The 13,607-nt window shown below is 53.9% G+C and overlaps 1 protein-coding gene across 2 annotated transcripts in view; it reads right to left on the reverse strand.

Moving 5' to 3' along the window:
• Window positions 1-446: 446 nt before the first annotated feature.
• The window catches only part of UNC5B (unc-5 netrin receptor B), a 53,788-nt gene continuing 40,627 nt past the window's right edge, over window positions 447-13,607 (reverse strand). Inside the window, exons 3-17 of one of the 2 annotated variants that reach the window (XM_041427223.1) lie at window positions 11,487-11,630; window positions 9,833-9,936; window positions 9,131-9,311; window positions 8,428-8,595; window positions 7,377-7,541; window positions 6,653-6,685; window positions 5,965-6,159; window positions 5,254-5,646; window positions 4,593-4,680; window positions 4,342-4,510; window positions 4,011-4,244; window positions 3,079-3,228; window positions 2,098-2,262; window positions 1,828-2,015; window positions 447-1,103 (exon numbers count right to left, since the gene is read on the reverse strand). In XM_041427223.1, the coding sequence (XP_041283157.1) occupies window positions 938-1,103; window positions 1,828-2,015; window positions 2,098-2,262; window positions 3,079-3,228; window positions 4,011-4,244; window positions 4,342-4,510; window positions 4,593-4,680; window positions 5,254-5,646; window positions 5,965-6,159; window positions 6,653-6,685; window positions 7,377-7,541; window positions 8,428-8,595; window positions 9,131-9,311; window positions 9,833-9,936; window positions 11,487-11,630 (2,543 nt within the window). In that variant the 3' untranslated portion in view covers window positions 447-937. The remainder of the gene's footprint in view (window positions 1,104-1,827; window positions 2,016-2,097; window positions 2,263-3,078; window positions 3,229-4,010; window positions 4,245-4,341; window positions 4,511-4,592; window positions 4,681-5,253; window positions 5,647-5,964; window positions 6,160-6,652; window positions 6,686-7,376; window positions 7,542-8,427; window positions 8,596-9,130; window positions 9,312-9,832; window positions 9,937-11,486; window positions 11,631-13,607) is intronic. The other variant, XM_041427224.1, reaches the window with a different exon arrangement.

A 13,607-nucleotide genomic window follows, 5' to 3' on the forward strand; every position in this document is an offset into this window, starting at 1 on the left:
CTGAAGTTATGTAAATGAAGGCGTAGTCATCCTAAAAAGCTCCCCCAAACCATGCCAGGGAAGAATTCATTAAAAATACCCACATCTGGATGTACTCTCCCCACCCTGAACCCTAAATATAGGGCAGCATCCCTCATCCCTCCTTGCAGGTGGAGTGGGACCCATCATTCCCACTGCCAGGGAAAAGGGAGTCCTTTTTGCAAGGACAAAAGCCTTGGGAAGTGTCTGAGATGGCCCTGAAGCAGAGGGGTGGAGAGGCACTTCAACCTCTGGACTCCCTGGGGGTCCCAGGACATGTAAACATGTTTTTTCTCAACTTGGATCACACGCTTTTCCCTACAAAAGTTTGTTCATTGAAATCTCTCTCTCTGCCACCCTGACCACAGCAATGCTCTTGCCCTCACACACCAAAAAAAAAAAAAAAAGATTTTTAAATTTTTTTTTTTTTTTTTTTTTTTCTTTTTTTTTTTTTTTTTAAAAAGGACACATCCAAAGATCTGGATAATAAATTATTTGCGTTTCCTAAGAAACTTTTTTTTTTTTTCTTTTTTTTTTTTTCTTTTTTCCTCGTGAAGCTGCCTGAAGCCTTTGACAGAAGTTAAGCCTGGATTGTATTCATCTCTTCAACGCAGAAATGCTATTAAAGGAGGAGGAAGGGAACCCAAAAAGAAAAAGGAAAAGGAAAGCACCCATCCCGACTCGAGAAGCCCTAATTCCTCCCCGTGCCACGAGGAGGAGGAGGAGGAGGAATGCTGTGTAACACTTGGATTGCTTGTAAACGCTGAGGATGGGTCTCTAAGGCTGACAGCGGTGCGGGAGAAGCGCCGGCCGCGGCTCCTCCCCGCTCAGGACGGATGTGCCTCCCCCTGCCGTCGGGGGAGGACCCTTCCTCACCCCCTGTTTCGTCCTCCTGGCCCCCCAGCCGTGGGGAGCACCATCAGCAGTCCCCCTCTGTGGCCATGACCACCAGCATCTCGCTCTTGCCCATCTCCTCTAAGGCACTGGCCAGGGTGTTGAGATCGCCGTCGTCCTGGTGCTCGGCTTCCCACAAGTCCAGGAGCACCCCGGTGGGGCTGGCTTTGGTGGCAAAGTAGTTCAGATACCTGAAAGGGAGAAGCAGGACAGGGTTGGGCTGCTGTGGTGCCCTTTGTGGATGGCGGGAGGGAGGATGCTGGACCTGTTTGGAACACGAACTTGGATGGGAATGCTGTAACGCAAACGCCAAAGCCCTCAGAGACCGTCTGCAGTTTATAGACAGAGCTGGTATTCATGCAAAAGCAATGTCAGCTTTGCTTTGCTGAAATTACCCTTTCTCCCTTTGGTCCTGGGGTGAAACCAGGTGGGAATGGCACAGCCATTGTCCCAGATAAACAAGGGCCATTCATAGTGACAAGAGACACAGGACTGTGGCACAGATGGATGCCAGAATTGTTTGGGTTGAAAGGGACCTTCAAGATCATCTAGTTCCAGCCCCCCTGCCATGGGCAGGGACACCTTCCATTATCCCAGGGTGCTCCAAGCCCTGTCCAACCTGGCCTTGGATGCTTCCAGGGATGGGGCAACCACAGCTTCTCTGGGCACCCTGTGCCAGGGCCTCACCACCCCCAGGGGAAGAATTTCTTCCCAATATCTCGTCTAAACATCTACTCTTTTAAAATTTAAAATCATATCCAAGGATAGAGATGGATATAACTATGCAGAACTATACCCCCATTTATGGATGGACCTATACAGCTGGACACAACCCCACTGGATGTCTACAGCTGACAGAGTGAAGCCTCCCTGCTGGGGGCAAAGGAAGGGAAAGCAAAGCCAGGGGAGACCCACCGGTCCATGGAAAGCTTCTGGGCGAGAAGTCTCCAGTCGTTCCCCCTGGAATTGGGAGCATCCAGGCTGTTGCAGATCTTCTGCCGGATGGAGAGGGGGATTTTGAAGGCGTAGGGTCCCACCTGGGTGGTGCTGGTGGTGGTGGCACCGCTGTGGTGGGAGCGCAGGGTGTCAGAGGAGCTGCCATGCTGGAAGAGAAAGGACAGGGTGAGACGCTGCTGAAATGTCCCAGTGTGTCCCCAGCTGTCCCCCCAGCTCCCATCTGCTCACCTCTCCCAGCGTGACGTGGAGCTGGAAGATCTGCCCTTCCCCTTCCACCTGGCGGACGCAGATCTTGCAGGTGAGCTCGGTGGAGGCCTGGCTGTACCTCTCCAGCGTGAAGGTGCAGTGCAGAGCTCGCTGGCTGCCGCTCCAGATGTGGTAGAAGGGGATTTCCTGTGGGCCACCAAAGCACGGGCTCAGCCAAGGCTCCAGCAGCTCCCACCTCCTCCAGCCACCCCGTGAGGGATGAGGTGGGACAGCAGGACCTTGTGGGAATCCATAAAATCAGAGGGTTTTGGGAAAGCTGCAAAAGGCAGGCCTCAGAGACAGCAGAACTGTGATTAGAGCTAAGCAGTAGCCATAAGATTGGTCAGCAGAAAAATTATGTAAAAAGTGGAAAAGTAAGGACAAATGGGACAATGGTCTGTGTATTAACGCTCATCTAGAATAACTCCCTAAGCTGCAGAAAAGTATATCTAGCGAGATATTAGGAAGTTCTAAGCTTAATAATGGAGCTCTGTGCATTGTGTTTTAAGGTTTACAAACAGGTATTGTATTCAAAATAAGCAAGCATTGTTTTAACCAAAGGTACGTGTGCTTATAGTGGTTGGATGGAACTAGTGTCAATATGCTTTTGCTTTGTGTGATTGGCCAAAAAACTTGTAAGTTGTAACATTAAGTTCTTGGTCTGCTGCCTGGGATGTGAGCTGCTGGCATCTTGCCATTGTCATAACCATGGAATGAGACTGATGCTGGAAAATGAAACAGCTCAAGGCACGTTCCTAGCAGTCCCGCCCCGTTCGTGATTTGTACACAGCCCCCAGCCAGCGACAGACCTCACAGAGAGCATCCCACCAGAAAGACCAGGAAACTGATCCCCTTCCTCCTCTGTCCTTTTGGGAGGCAACTCAGCACCACAGCCCTGTGGTGCCTGGCTGGAGATGGAGCTCCCAGTCTGGAAGCCCGGCTGCCCCCAGGTCAGCCCCTCACCTGGTACTTGGCCAGCAGTTTGCTCCTCCACAGCGCGTGGGGGATGTCGTGGATGGAGAGGCGCAGGTTGTGGTAGCTGTCCTTGAAGGGCAGGGGCTTGGGCTCCTCCAGCAGGTACCCTCCCAGTGTCCTCTCCAGCTCCAGCACCTCCTGTGGGCAGCAGGACAGGCAGGGTGAGGCCCAGGAGAAGGACAGGGGCTGCTCCTCTGCCCAGCTCCACACCCAAAGCCAGGATGGGGAGAGAAGTTGCCAAGAAGAGCATGGAGAACAGCTTTTGCCACCCCAAAAGAACTTGCCAGCTCATCTCATACACCAGTCCCAGCAAAAACTTGAATTTCCTAATGGGAGCATCCATAAATGTCTCCTTGGAGAACACATTGAAGGGTGCCACTCTATCTGCTTTTAACACCATCCCTTCATCACACCAGCAGCTTTTAGGAGAAAAAGACAAGCCGGGAGCCAGAGCCCTGCCTACATCCCCACCTAGAGGCACCACATCAATCCCAACAGGATCCACTGGACAAGTCACAGGAAACCAAACAGGCACAGCACTGCTGGGTCCAGGCAGCCAAAGCATTGTGACTCCAGCTTCCCTCGATGCACTGAATGTTATCTATGCCACAAAACCCTTCCAGGGCAGGGAGAGACATGGATCCCTGCAGGATCTATAAAAAACCTGCCCATCAGAAGCCAAACCTCTCGTGTAATGCCTGCAGGAGGGGTCCCAGCAGAAGAGCTGCACAACACCCTCCCTGTTTCCCTGGCAGAGGACGAGGAAGGACAGGCAAAGCAGTAAACACCTCATTATTTCACTGTGGTCACTTTGCAGGCAGTTGCATCAGGTTGTCTGCTCCCCAGGGCCAGGCCATCCTGAGAGGCACCAGGCAGCATCCTGCTGCCAGCACAAACAGCTTTGGGAAGGGGATATTTACCTTCAGAGCATCTGGCGTGTCCTCCAAGCAGTAGACCTTGAGGCTGTACTCCAGGGAGGTGCAGACAGTGGGGGCAAAGATGGCCAGCTGGAGCCTCTTGATGGCTGACCTGGAGTAGGACTCGCCCACAAAGACATAGGTGCCAAGCTGGTCCAGCAAAATGTGGCAGGACTTGGCTTCCAGCTGGCAGTAGCAGGGAGTGTTGAGGGTCTCCTCATCCAGGGTCACAACTTCCTACAGAGACATCAGGACTGAGGCTCAGCCCATCATCCAAGGGTTTGTGCCTGCCCCCCAGGGTCCCCTGGCTGTAGGGCCTGGGTTGCCCCCTTACCTCCCAGTTTCCCTGGTGGGACTGTGTTTTCAGCTGGTAGATCCAGTCCGAGGCGCTGACGTCGGCGCAGTGGGGAATGGTCAGGACCACAGGGCGGCACAGGAGCAGGCCCGTGGGCCCGCAGGTCACTGCAGGGCTCAGCACTGTCTGAGTGCCCTCAGAGGGCAGCCTGGGGAGGGACAGGGGACACAGGTTGGACAGGGAACTCTGTGGTGGCCAGCGAGGAGTGGGTGGCCAGCGGGATGACTTACAGGGCGGTCTCAGCCTTGTTGAGCACCAGGTACATCTCGTAGAACTTCCCCTGGGGGATGGCCCCGTGGGGCACCAGCAGGCTCACCCCTGGAACAGCACACACAGGGGTTAGTCACAGGCAGTGAGGGGGAAACCACCCTCCACCCCAGCCAGAGAGCACAAGGAGAGCAGGGAGCCAGGGCAGCACGGAGACGAACACCTCCAGATCACAGAATCATGGAATGCTTTGGGTTGGAAGGGACCTTAAAGATCACCCAGTTTCAGCACCCTGGCCTTGGGCACGGACACCTTCCACCATGCCAGGCTGCTTCAAGCCTTGTCCATTTTGGCCTTTAACACTTCTGGGGATGGGGCAGCCACAGCTCCTCTGGGCTGTCCCATGGCTGCACTGCTTGCAGGGATGAGCCAGGCCAATGCTTTACCTTTACTAGGAAGGAAAATCCTCATCTTTGGGTGCCTAATATTTGGGTTTTTTTGCAAGGTGCCGGCCCTGGATCAATGGCAGGGAAAGACCGAGGCTGTAACCTCTAGCCTGAGATGTCTGTCTTGGGAATGGCTTTCTGCCTTCCTTCCCTGAGCCACGTTTGGGATAGCAAAAGGCTGCTCACGCAGGGACAAGATGATGGTTGAGCAGCCACACAATCCCAGCCAGCAGCTTACCTGTGCCTGGCACAGTGAGCCTTCCCCCCAGGTAGCCAAATGTGCCGCTGGCACTGTAGCCATGCTCCCGGGGCAGGCTGAGGAGGTGCTGGGAGCCCAGGCCTTTGCTCCTCACGTTGGCAAAGTGGCCGTCCCTGGCGGTGTCCCCCGGGTAGGTGCCGGTGGCGGGGACACCCCCCAGCAGGTCCGTGCTGTCGTGCAGCCCCGGCGAGGAGGAGGCGGTGGAGGAGTTGTAGACCTTGATCTTGAGGCTGGGCAGGGGGTCCAGCAGCGGGGAGTTGGTCATGGGGATCTTGTCGGAGGAGTCCTGCAGGGCGTACATGGGGCCGCGGTACACGCCCGCGCTGGCCGTCAGGTCCGGCTGCATGGACGGGTGCAGCAGCTGAGGGTTGTCTGTGAGACAGGAAACACAGGCGGGATGAAGACAGCAGTGGAAACAAGGGCATGGAGAATTTTATGTGGGAGACATCCCAGAATGGTTTGGGTTGGATGGGACCTTCTCATCTCATTCCAAACCCCTGCCGTGGGGCACCAGACCAAGCTGCCCTGATTCCTACCATCAACACTGACCACTTCCACAGAGCCTTCAGCCTCCAAAAATCAGTATATTCCCTCAGGAAGACAGGACTGGGAGCCCCCTAAGGATCCACCCTCTCCTGTGACTTTCTTTCTGCTAGACCTAAGGCTGGTGAGGACCTCCATGGCTCTTACCATGCCGGGACGTTTTGAAGTTGACCGGGTGGAACCCTCCGGTCAGAGCAGCTGAGGAGTCCGTGATGTCCGTGTCGAAATCCCGGCGTCTCCTCCGGTACACCACCACGCCCACGGCCATAAGGATCACGATGAAGACAAAAATGGCCACCACCAGCCCGGCGTACAGGGCCACATCGCCCGTGGCCTCCAGCACTGAGAAGGATTAAAGACATAGAGGTGAAAAAAGGGGCAGCAGGAAAGCATATCAAGACCCACCGTCGCTCCCCAGTCCCACCACTGACTCAGGCATGGGTGGAAGGACATGCCCTGGGCCTGCTGGAAAGGCTGGCAAGAGGATGGAAAGTGTTTTCTAAGAGCAGGAAGAGCAATGCCAGAGAATGAGATGGAGGTGAAGCCCTCAGACCTTTGGAGGACACCTGGCCAACAGCTCGTGCAAACTTCACCTGAGCACCAAGGGTCCCAGAAACATTGGGTTTGTGCAGTTCAGGTTCATGAAGCTGTGAGCAACCCTCACATCCTGACAGAGAAAACCCTGAGGAGCCCACAGGAATTTTGGAGTAGGCTTTAGTTGTTCCACCTTCCCACCCTTTCCTCGCCCAGCTGCCAGGGAATCCCTACCATGGATTCAACAGAACAAAACCACAGGAACAAACAAAAAAAAAATGGCCATGAAATGAGCACTTACGGTGGCTTTTGGGCTCGTTTAGAATTCTTTTATCTGTTAGGAAAAACAAAGTTAGAAAAGAAAAAGGTGAAGGTGATGATGGGGATGAGATGAAACAGAAAGTGGGAGGTGAGCCAGCCCAGGGTGAGGGGTGTGGGAGATCAACATCGTCCCCTGGGGCATTCCAAAACCCAGGTAGAAGCATGGTGACAAGGCCATCCCCATGCCCAGGCACTAAAGGGGACAGTGGTGCCACACAGCAGCAGGTGGCAGCATTGGCTGCCTTCAGCGTGCTACCACTCACAGGTAGCAGCACCATTACCATCATTATGGGTTTATTTCTCAAAAAAACACCTCCAGGACTCCAAGCAGTGACCCAGGGGAGGTGTTTTCATGGTGTGGCTGAGAAACCCCTCCTGCTGCCCTGCCTACCCACAACCAGCTTTATTCCAGCAGAGACCCCGAACCTACAGGGGTGGGACAGGGGCCTCAATGCCAGCAGCACATTTAGATCCCTCAAAGTCCCCAATATCTCTTCCTCCAGGTAAGAAATAACTCTGGAAGGGGCGAATCTGCTTGAAAACACCTTTTTAAAAGCACCACTTAAAACTCAGGTGGGCAGCAGCTGCTCCATCAGCTTGGAGGCACAGCCAACAAAGCGTGGCCAAATGCCAGAGCGCCACAGCCAGAGTGGCACCTCCTGTGGCACGTCCCCATGCCCGTGGCCACCCTCCTGGGTACTCACTGTGCAGGCAGAGGCCGTCGGTGCAGTTTTTGGAGTCCAGCAGCACCCCGCTGCAGTCCTTGCCGCCGTTGCGGGGCGCGGGGGCCGTGCACTCGCGGCTGCGCCAGTGGGTGCACTCGGTGCTGCACGCCGACCACTTGCTCCACTCCGTCCACGCGCCGTCCACTGCGGGCACCGGACAGGCGGCGTCAGTAAAACCTGCCCCCTTTGGGCAGTGTTATCCCAGTGCTCCTTAAGACCAGCTTGTTCCAACCCCCTGCCATTGGAAGCGGTATCTTCCACTATCCCAGGGTGCTCCAAGCCCCATCCAGCCTGGCCTTGGGCACTGCCAGGGATCCGGGGGCAGCCACAGCTTCTCTGGGCAACCTGTGCCAGGGCCTGCCCACTCTCACAAGGAAGAATTTCTTCCCAATATCCCATTTAATCCTGCCCTCTGTCTGTGTGAAGTCATTCTCTGTCCTGCTGCCACTCCAGGCCCTTGTAGATAATCTCTCTCCATGTTTATTGTAGGCTCCCTTGAGGTACTGGAAGACTGCAATTAGGTCACCTCAGAGCCTTCTCTGGTCCAGGCTGAACAATCCCAACAATCCCAACCACAGCCTGGTGTCATATGCATATTTTCTGAAAAATCCATTCACCCAGGATTTTTCTCCTAGGAAGCTGAGAAGCCTCAGAGAAAAAGGAAAATAATTTTATCTCATTTGCTTCTCTAGTGTTTTACTCCTTTGGAATGTGTTTATCCAAGAGGTGATTATTTCATTGGTTTCTGCTGTGAATTATTTTGACTTATTGGCCAATCAGGATCAAGCTGTGTCAGGGATCCAGAGAGAGTCACGAGTTTTTATTATTATCTTTTTAGCATTCTGTAAGTATCCTTTCTGTATTCTTTAGTATAGTATAGTTTAGTATGCTTTTATATAATATAGTATCATAAAATAATAAATTAACCTTCTAAGAACATGGAGATTCCGCCCTGCCACGAGGGTCCCCGCAAATACAATAGCCTAGGGTACAGGCAGCATGGGCATGGCAGTTTCTGAGCCCTGCTCACCTGGGCAGAGGCTGGTGCAGGTGATTTTCTGGAAGGGCTGCCCGTCGCAGAAGGAGCCGCCGTTGAGGGGCGCGGGGTTGGTGCAGGTGCGGGTGCGCTTCTGCCAGCCCCGGCCACAGCGGTTGTTGCACGGAGACCACTCGGACCAGGTGGACCAGCCACCATTCACTGCAGAGGAGATGGGCACAGTCAGCTCTGGAGCCCAATCCATCAGCTAAGCCTCGGGCTGGAGCTAAGCCTTGAGTTCTAACACCTTCTGTGACCCCCTGTTACAGCTCAGCCTCATGACGAGCAAACCACAAAACTCCCTCTTGTATCACCATCCTGTGCCCCAGATGCTCAAGACTGCTTTGGTCCTTTTTCTGCTTGGCAAATATTTTTGCATCTGGCCCTGAGGAGATCTTTGATTTCATAGCAAAGTTCAGCCAAATACAGCTTTCCAGCTGCTTTGAGAGTCAGAGCAATCCATCTGGATCCAACCTCCATCCACCCACCTACCCAGCCGAGAATGCTCAAAAATACTTCCACCCCTCCACCTCAAACCTCTCCTTACTGCCTGTGGAAGCCATTAGAGGCTCCTGTTCTGCAGGTTATCACCTAACACCATGCACTAAGTCACTCCTATGACTCCCAGGAAGTGCCCATAATCCCCCTTAGCCTGGGGACAGAGCCAGCACCAAAGGTCCCCTTCCCGGGCCGGTACCGTAGACGATGACAGCGGCCGTGGTGCTCCGGCGCTTGGCCACGATGTTCTTGGCCATGCAGGTGTAGTTGGCAGTGTCCAGCAGCCGGGCCTGCTTGATGATGAGGTTGTGATCGATGGTGATCAGGAAGTTGGTGTCCTGGCTGGGATCGATGACATCCTCGTTCCTCAGCCACTCCACCTGGCATGAAAGGAAGGGATGGGGATTAAGCCATCACCAAGACCAAAGATGTCCTCAGCACTTTAACTACTGACTGGGCAACCTTGCCTCTGACTGGATTTATTTCTCCTGAAAACTGGGCCAAACCAGGTCTGACTGGGGCACGTTACTGGTGTTTTGGCCAAGGATGGGACACTGTGGCTCCCTCCAACACACAGCTCCCAGCAGCTGACGGAGCTGTGGGTAAGGAAAGCTCCACTACCATGGTAGGAAAACCCATCCGGACTGATTTTCCCAGCCCTCAGCTCCCACTGGTGACTGCTCCCATCCAGACAACTCCCTGGGCACCTCCTTGTCAGATCTTCCCTCTGAGACACCTCAGGAAGCGTGGGAGAAGTGTGCTGAGAGGCTGCTGCCCAAAAACCATTCTGCTGAACGAGAGCTGACAGGAGATCATCTGGGATGGGATGGGGTGGGATGGGACAGGGTGGGACAGGGTGGGATGGGACACCCCACCATGCATTCCTTCAGGAGCCACTCACCTCGGCCTGTGGGACCCCCTCGGGCGGGCGGCACTGCAGCAGCACCTCGTGCTCCAGCGGGACCTCCTTGCCCAGCGGCTCCTGATCAAAGTTCTTCCGTAGGTCTGGGAGGGGAAGGAGAAGCCAGGGGTTAGCAGCCTGCAGCAGGAACAGGGCAGCCTCCAAAACTTTGGTGAGCACCTCAGCACCAAGCACCTTCAAGTCAGGAAGCCACTCTGGCATAGACAGCCAGGGCAAAACGTGCCCTGGGAGGAAGGAGCTGAAGAATCATATTTTCCAGGATGGATTTGGGGCAGCACATGGTGGATGATACATTTCCTCCTTCATGTGCTTGCAAGCTTGTACCCCGTCCTGTCCTTTCCTTTTGGGGCTAAGCTCAGCTTATCCACTGTTTCTTCATCCATCCCAGCAGAGCCCCTCAGGATGTGGGGGACACAGCAGTGCCCTGCTCCAGAGCCTGGGAAGGAACAGGAGCATCACTAGATGGTGCTGCAATCCTCTGCTACAGCTCCCAGACCTCTCCATGTGGCTCCTGAACCCTCTGCTCCAAAAAACACACGGAAGTGTCCAAGGCCAGGCTCGAGGGGGTTTGGAGCAAGCTGGTCTAGAGGAGGGTGTCACTCCCCATGGCATGGGGTTGGAATGAGGTCAGTTTTAAGGTCCCTTCCAACCCAAAACTTTCTGTGATTCTATGGTTCTCTGAGTCTGTGGTTTTCCCAGCATAACCCTTCAGCAGCATAGCTGATCCACCACCCTGTTTTGGATAATATGTTGGATTATTACCCCTCTAATAGCCAAATCCATTTGGGACCAGGCAAGCCTGGCTGTCCCCCTGCAGCTCCGCCATCTCATCTGCTAATTGAGCAAATTAAGGCAGGCCCAGCCTGACTAACTCGCCTTTGAGCAGGCTGACACCCCCAAGAGCAGCTCAGGGCAGTGACATGTGACAGCAGGACTCAGAGGATGTGGAGTCGCTGAGCGTGCAAGGTGCCATCCGTTGGGTCATTAAGGATAATAAAACCCTGGGAAGCGCTGAGCACGCTGCTGGGCACTGCGGTGTTAACCCTGGCAGTGCCACTGCCCCTCAGAAACAAAGCTACAGCTGGGGTGGAGAGAGAAAACCAGGGTCATCCGGCAGGGATGGGTCATCCCAAACTCATCAGAAAGTGGAGAAGGACATTTGGAGATGGGAGTGATGCCTTGTGAAGGCTGACCTAGACAGAGTTAAAGAATAAAATAGAGATTTATTAAAGGGCCTCCATGGATCCTCCTTCTGCAGCACAAGAGCCCAGCCATGGCTACATCCAAGATGAACCAAAATGGTCACAAAAATGAATGCCTGGTCACAGGGTCTCTCACTTTTATAAGTTCTGCTCCATTTGCATATTGGAGTTAATTGTCCAATTCCAGCTTTAGCCCATGCAGTCCCATCCTGCTTGTTTTTCTCTCTCCAGCCCACATTGTTTGTGCTCTTGGGCCTGAGATCTGGATCATTTGTCCTTGGTGCCCAGCTGGAGCAGGAATTGTTTTTTATCCCTGCTCTGTGCAGAGAGCTCACCATCCCCTGATACGAAGCCCAGACCCACACACTACAGCAGCACAGAATGTGAAGAACATAAAAGCCAACCCCTGAGGCGTCAGTGCCAGCACTTACAGGCGATGCGGACGTAGGCGCGGCGGCTCTTGGTGGTGCCCGCCGAGCTCCAGGCCACGCACTGGCACCAGTAATCCTCCAGGCCGAACAGCTCCTCCACCTGCTGCCGGGACACCTCGATCTGCACCTCCCGCACCAGCAGCCCTGCAGGGGGACAGAGGCACGGCATCCCATGGGCAGGAGCAGCCAGGAGCAGGGAAAGTGAGGCAGCACCCAAGAGGGTGCATGTGCAAAGCTGGAGGACAGAGGGTTGGAGGCTTCTCCTCTGGGGCTGGCACCTCACGAATCAGGGAGACTGTTCCCTCTCCGAAGGATGGTTTGGGGATGAAGCCAGGGCTATGGAAATGCCTCTTTTTTCCCTGCTGTCCAGCTGAGCAGGACCAGAACCTCTTCACCATTTCTCAAGGCAACACCGTCCTCCACCAGCTCTCTCCCACATCTTCCCAATATCCCAGCATCCAACACCCTTGCCCAGACCCCTTCCGACCCACCACGGTTTGAAGGATGCTTCCCCCAGGCTTTGTTGTGGGGAGAAACCATCTCTGTCTGTGCCACTCAAATACAAATATAACAAGACAAACAAAACCTTAAAGAAATCAGCCTGGCCATGGCAGGGACAAAGGCGACACCACCACAACCAGGACACGGTCCCCTGGACTGCAGGAGCACCAATGATCATCACCAAGGGCAGCAGGGACTTGGGCCTTACTTTTCCTTATTTTAAGCAATACCTGCCCATTTTTTTTTTCAGTTTCTATTTTAAAAAGGCCTCAATTTCACAGTGATCGAGAGCCACACACTCCCCAGCTGTAATTTTGTTACAGCTCCCTCCCAGTGCTGTGAGGAGCAATTACTGTCTCCCTGCCACCTTCCTGCAGAAGAGCTGACAAGGAAATACAATTTACTTTGTCACTATTCAGGGGGGGGAAAAAAGAAAAGAACCACAAGAAGAAAACCCCAAAAGCAAAGGTATTTGGGCCAAGCACTTCTGGGATTTTAAAAGGACTCAGAATGCAGACATGGCTCCAATCCATATTGTCTATCTGGGAAGCTCTGGTGGGATGATGGAAAGGTGGGAAGCATCCTGCAAACGCCCTACCTCTGTCCCCAAAACTGAAGACCGAGCTCGTGGCACACAGGAGTCACTTCCTAAAGGCTTCCAGGCACCCAAACAGAGCTGGTCTCCCCGCCCAGCCCTCCTCACCCAGCTGAATTATCCTCTCTGACTTGGCCTATTTTTGCTTTCTTCCGCATGAAATGTTTTGGATCAGACGCAGTCAGAGCATTACTGAGCCAGGCTCATTCAAGACACGTCATCTTAAAAGTTCCTTTTTTTTTTTTTTCCCCTTCTTCTTAAAGGTCCCTTTTTCCAAGCTTTTAACCAAGGACACTTAAAAACCAACCATGTTAACCCGTGCCTTTGTGCCTGGCTCTCCTCCGTGCCCTTTCCGGCAGCTTTCCCAAACAACACCGGGCACTGCAAATGCAGATTTTTTTACCACCTTAAACCACTTTGGTTCCAGCTCCCTTTTCTTTAGGGAGGCTGCCAGGCAGAGATGCCCACACCGGCAGCTTTACCATGCACCACATCACCTGCAGGCACTGTTGGTTCACTCCCTGATAGCAGCAATGCCATCTTTGAAGCCTGGATGAAGGAGGTGTGTGTTGCTTCCTCCCCAGACTGCAGGCATGCAGCAGACTGGAATCTAAGAGGGAGATGCTGGACCAAAGCAAGTGAGCTCCCACAGCAACAGGCTGCCCAGACGGATGCCCCATCCCTGGGAGTGTTCCAGGCCAGGCTGGACAGGGTTTGGAATAACCTGGGCTAGTGGAGAGTGTCCTTGCCCACGGCAGGGGGTTGGACTAGAACCTCTTTAAGGTCTCTTGCAACACAAACCATTCCATGAGTCTATGAAATAAAAAGTGTTTCTTTCCACACTGCACATCACTAAGGCATGAGACCCCCTCCTACAGGATGCTCCAGAGACATGAGTCCTAACAGCAATTAGACAAATTAACAAGGGGGGGATTCCACCCAGGGCTGGACCACACTGCTCAGATGTTGCCACCAGAGCTGGGAGTACCTGATGGTGAGTGGTGGAAAACTGGGAGGGTGACAGG

Source organism: Onychostruthus taczanowskii, unplaced genomic scaffold (genome assembly GCF_017590055.1).
Source record: "Onychostruthus taczanowskii isolate IOZ18803 unplaced genomic scaffold, ASM1759005v1 scaffold98, whole genome shotgun sequence".
Classification (NCBI taxonomy): Eukaryota; Metazoa; Chordata; class Aves; order Passeriformes; family Passeridae; genus Onychostruthus; species Onychostruthus taczanowskii.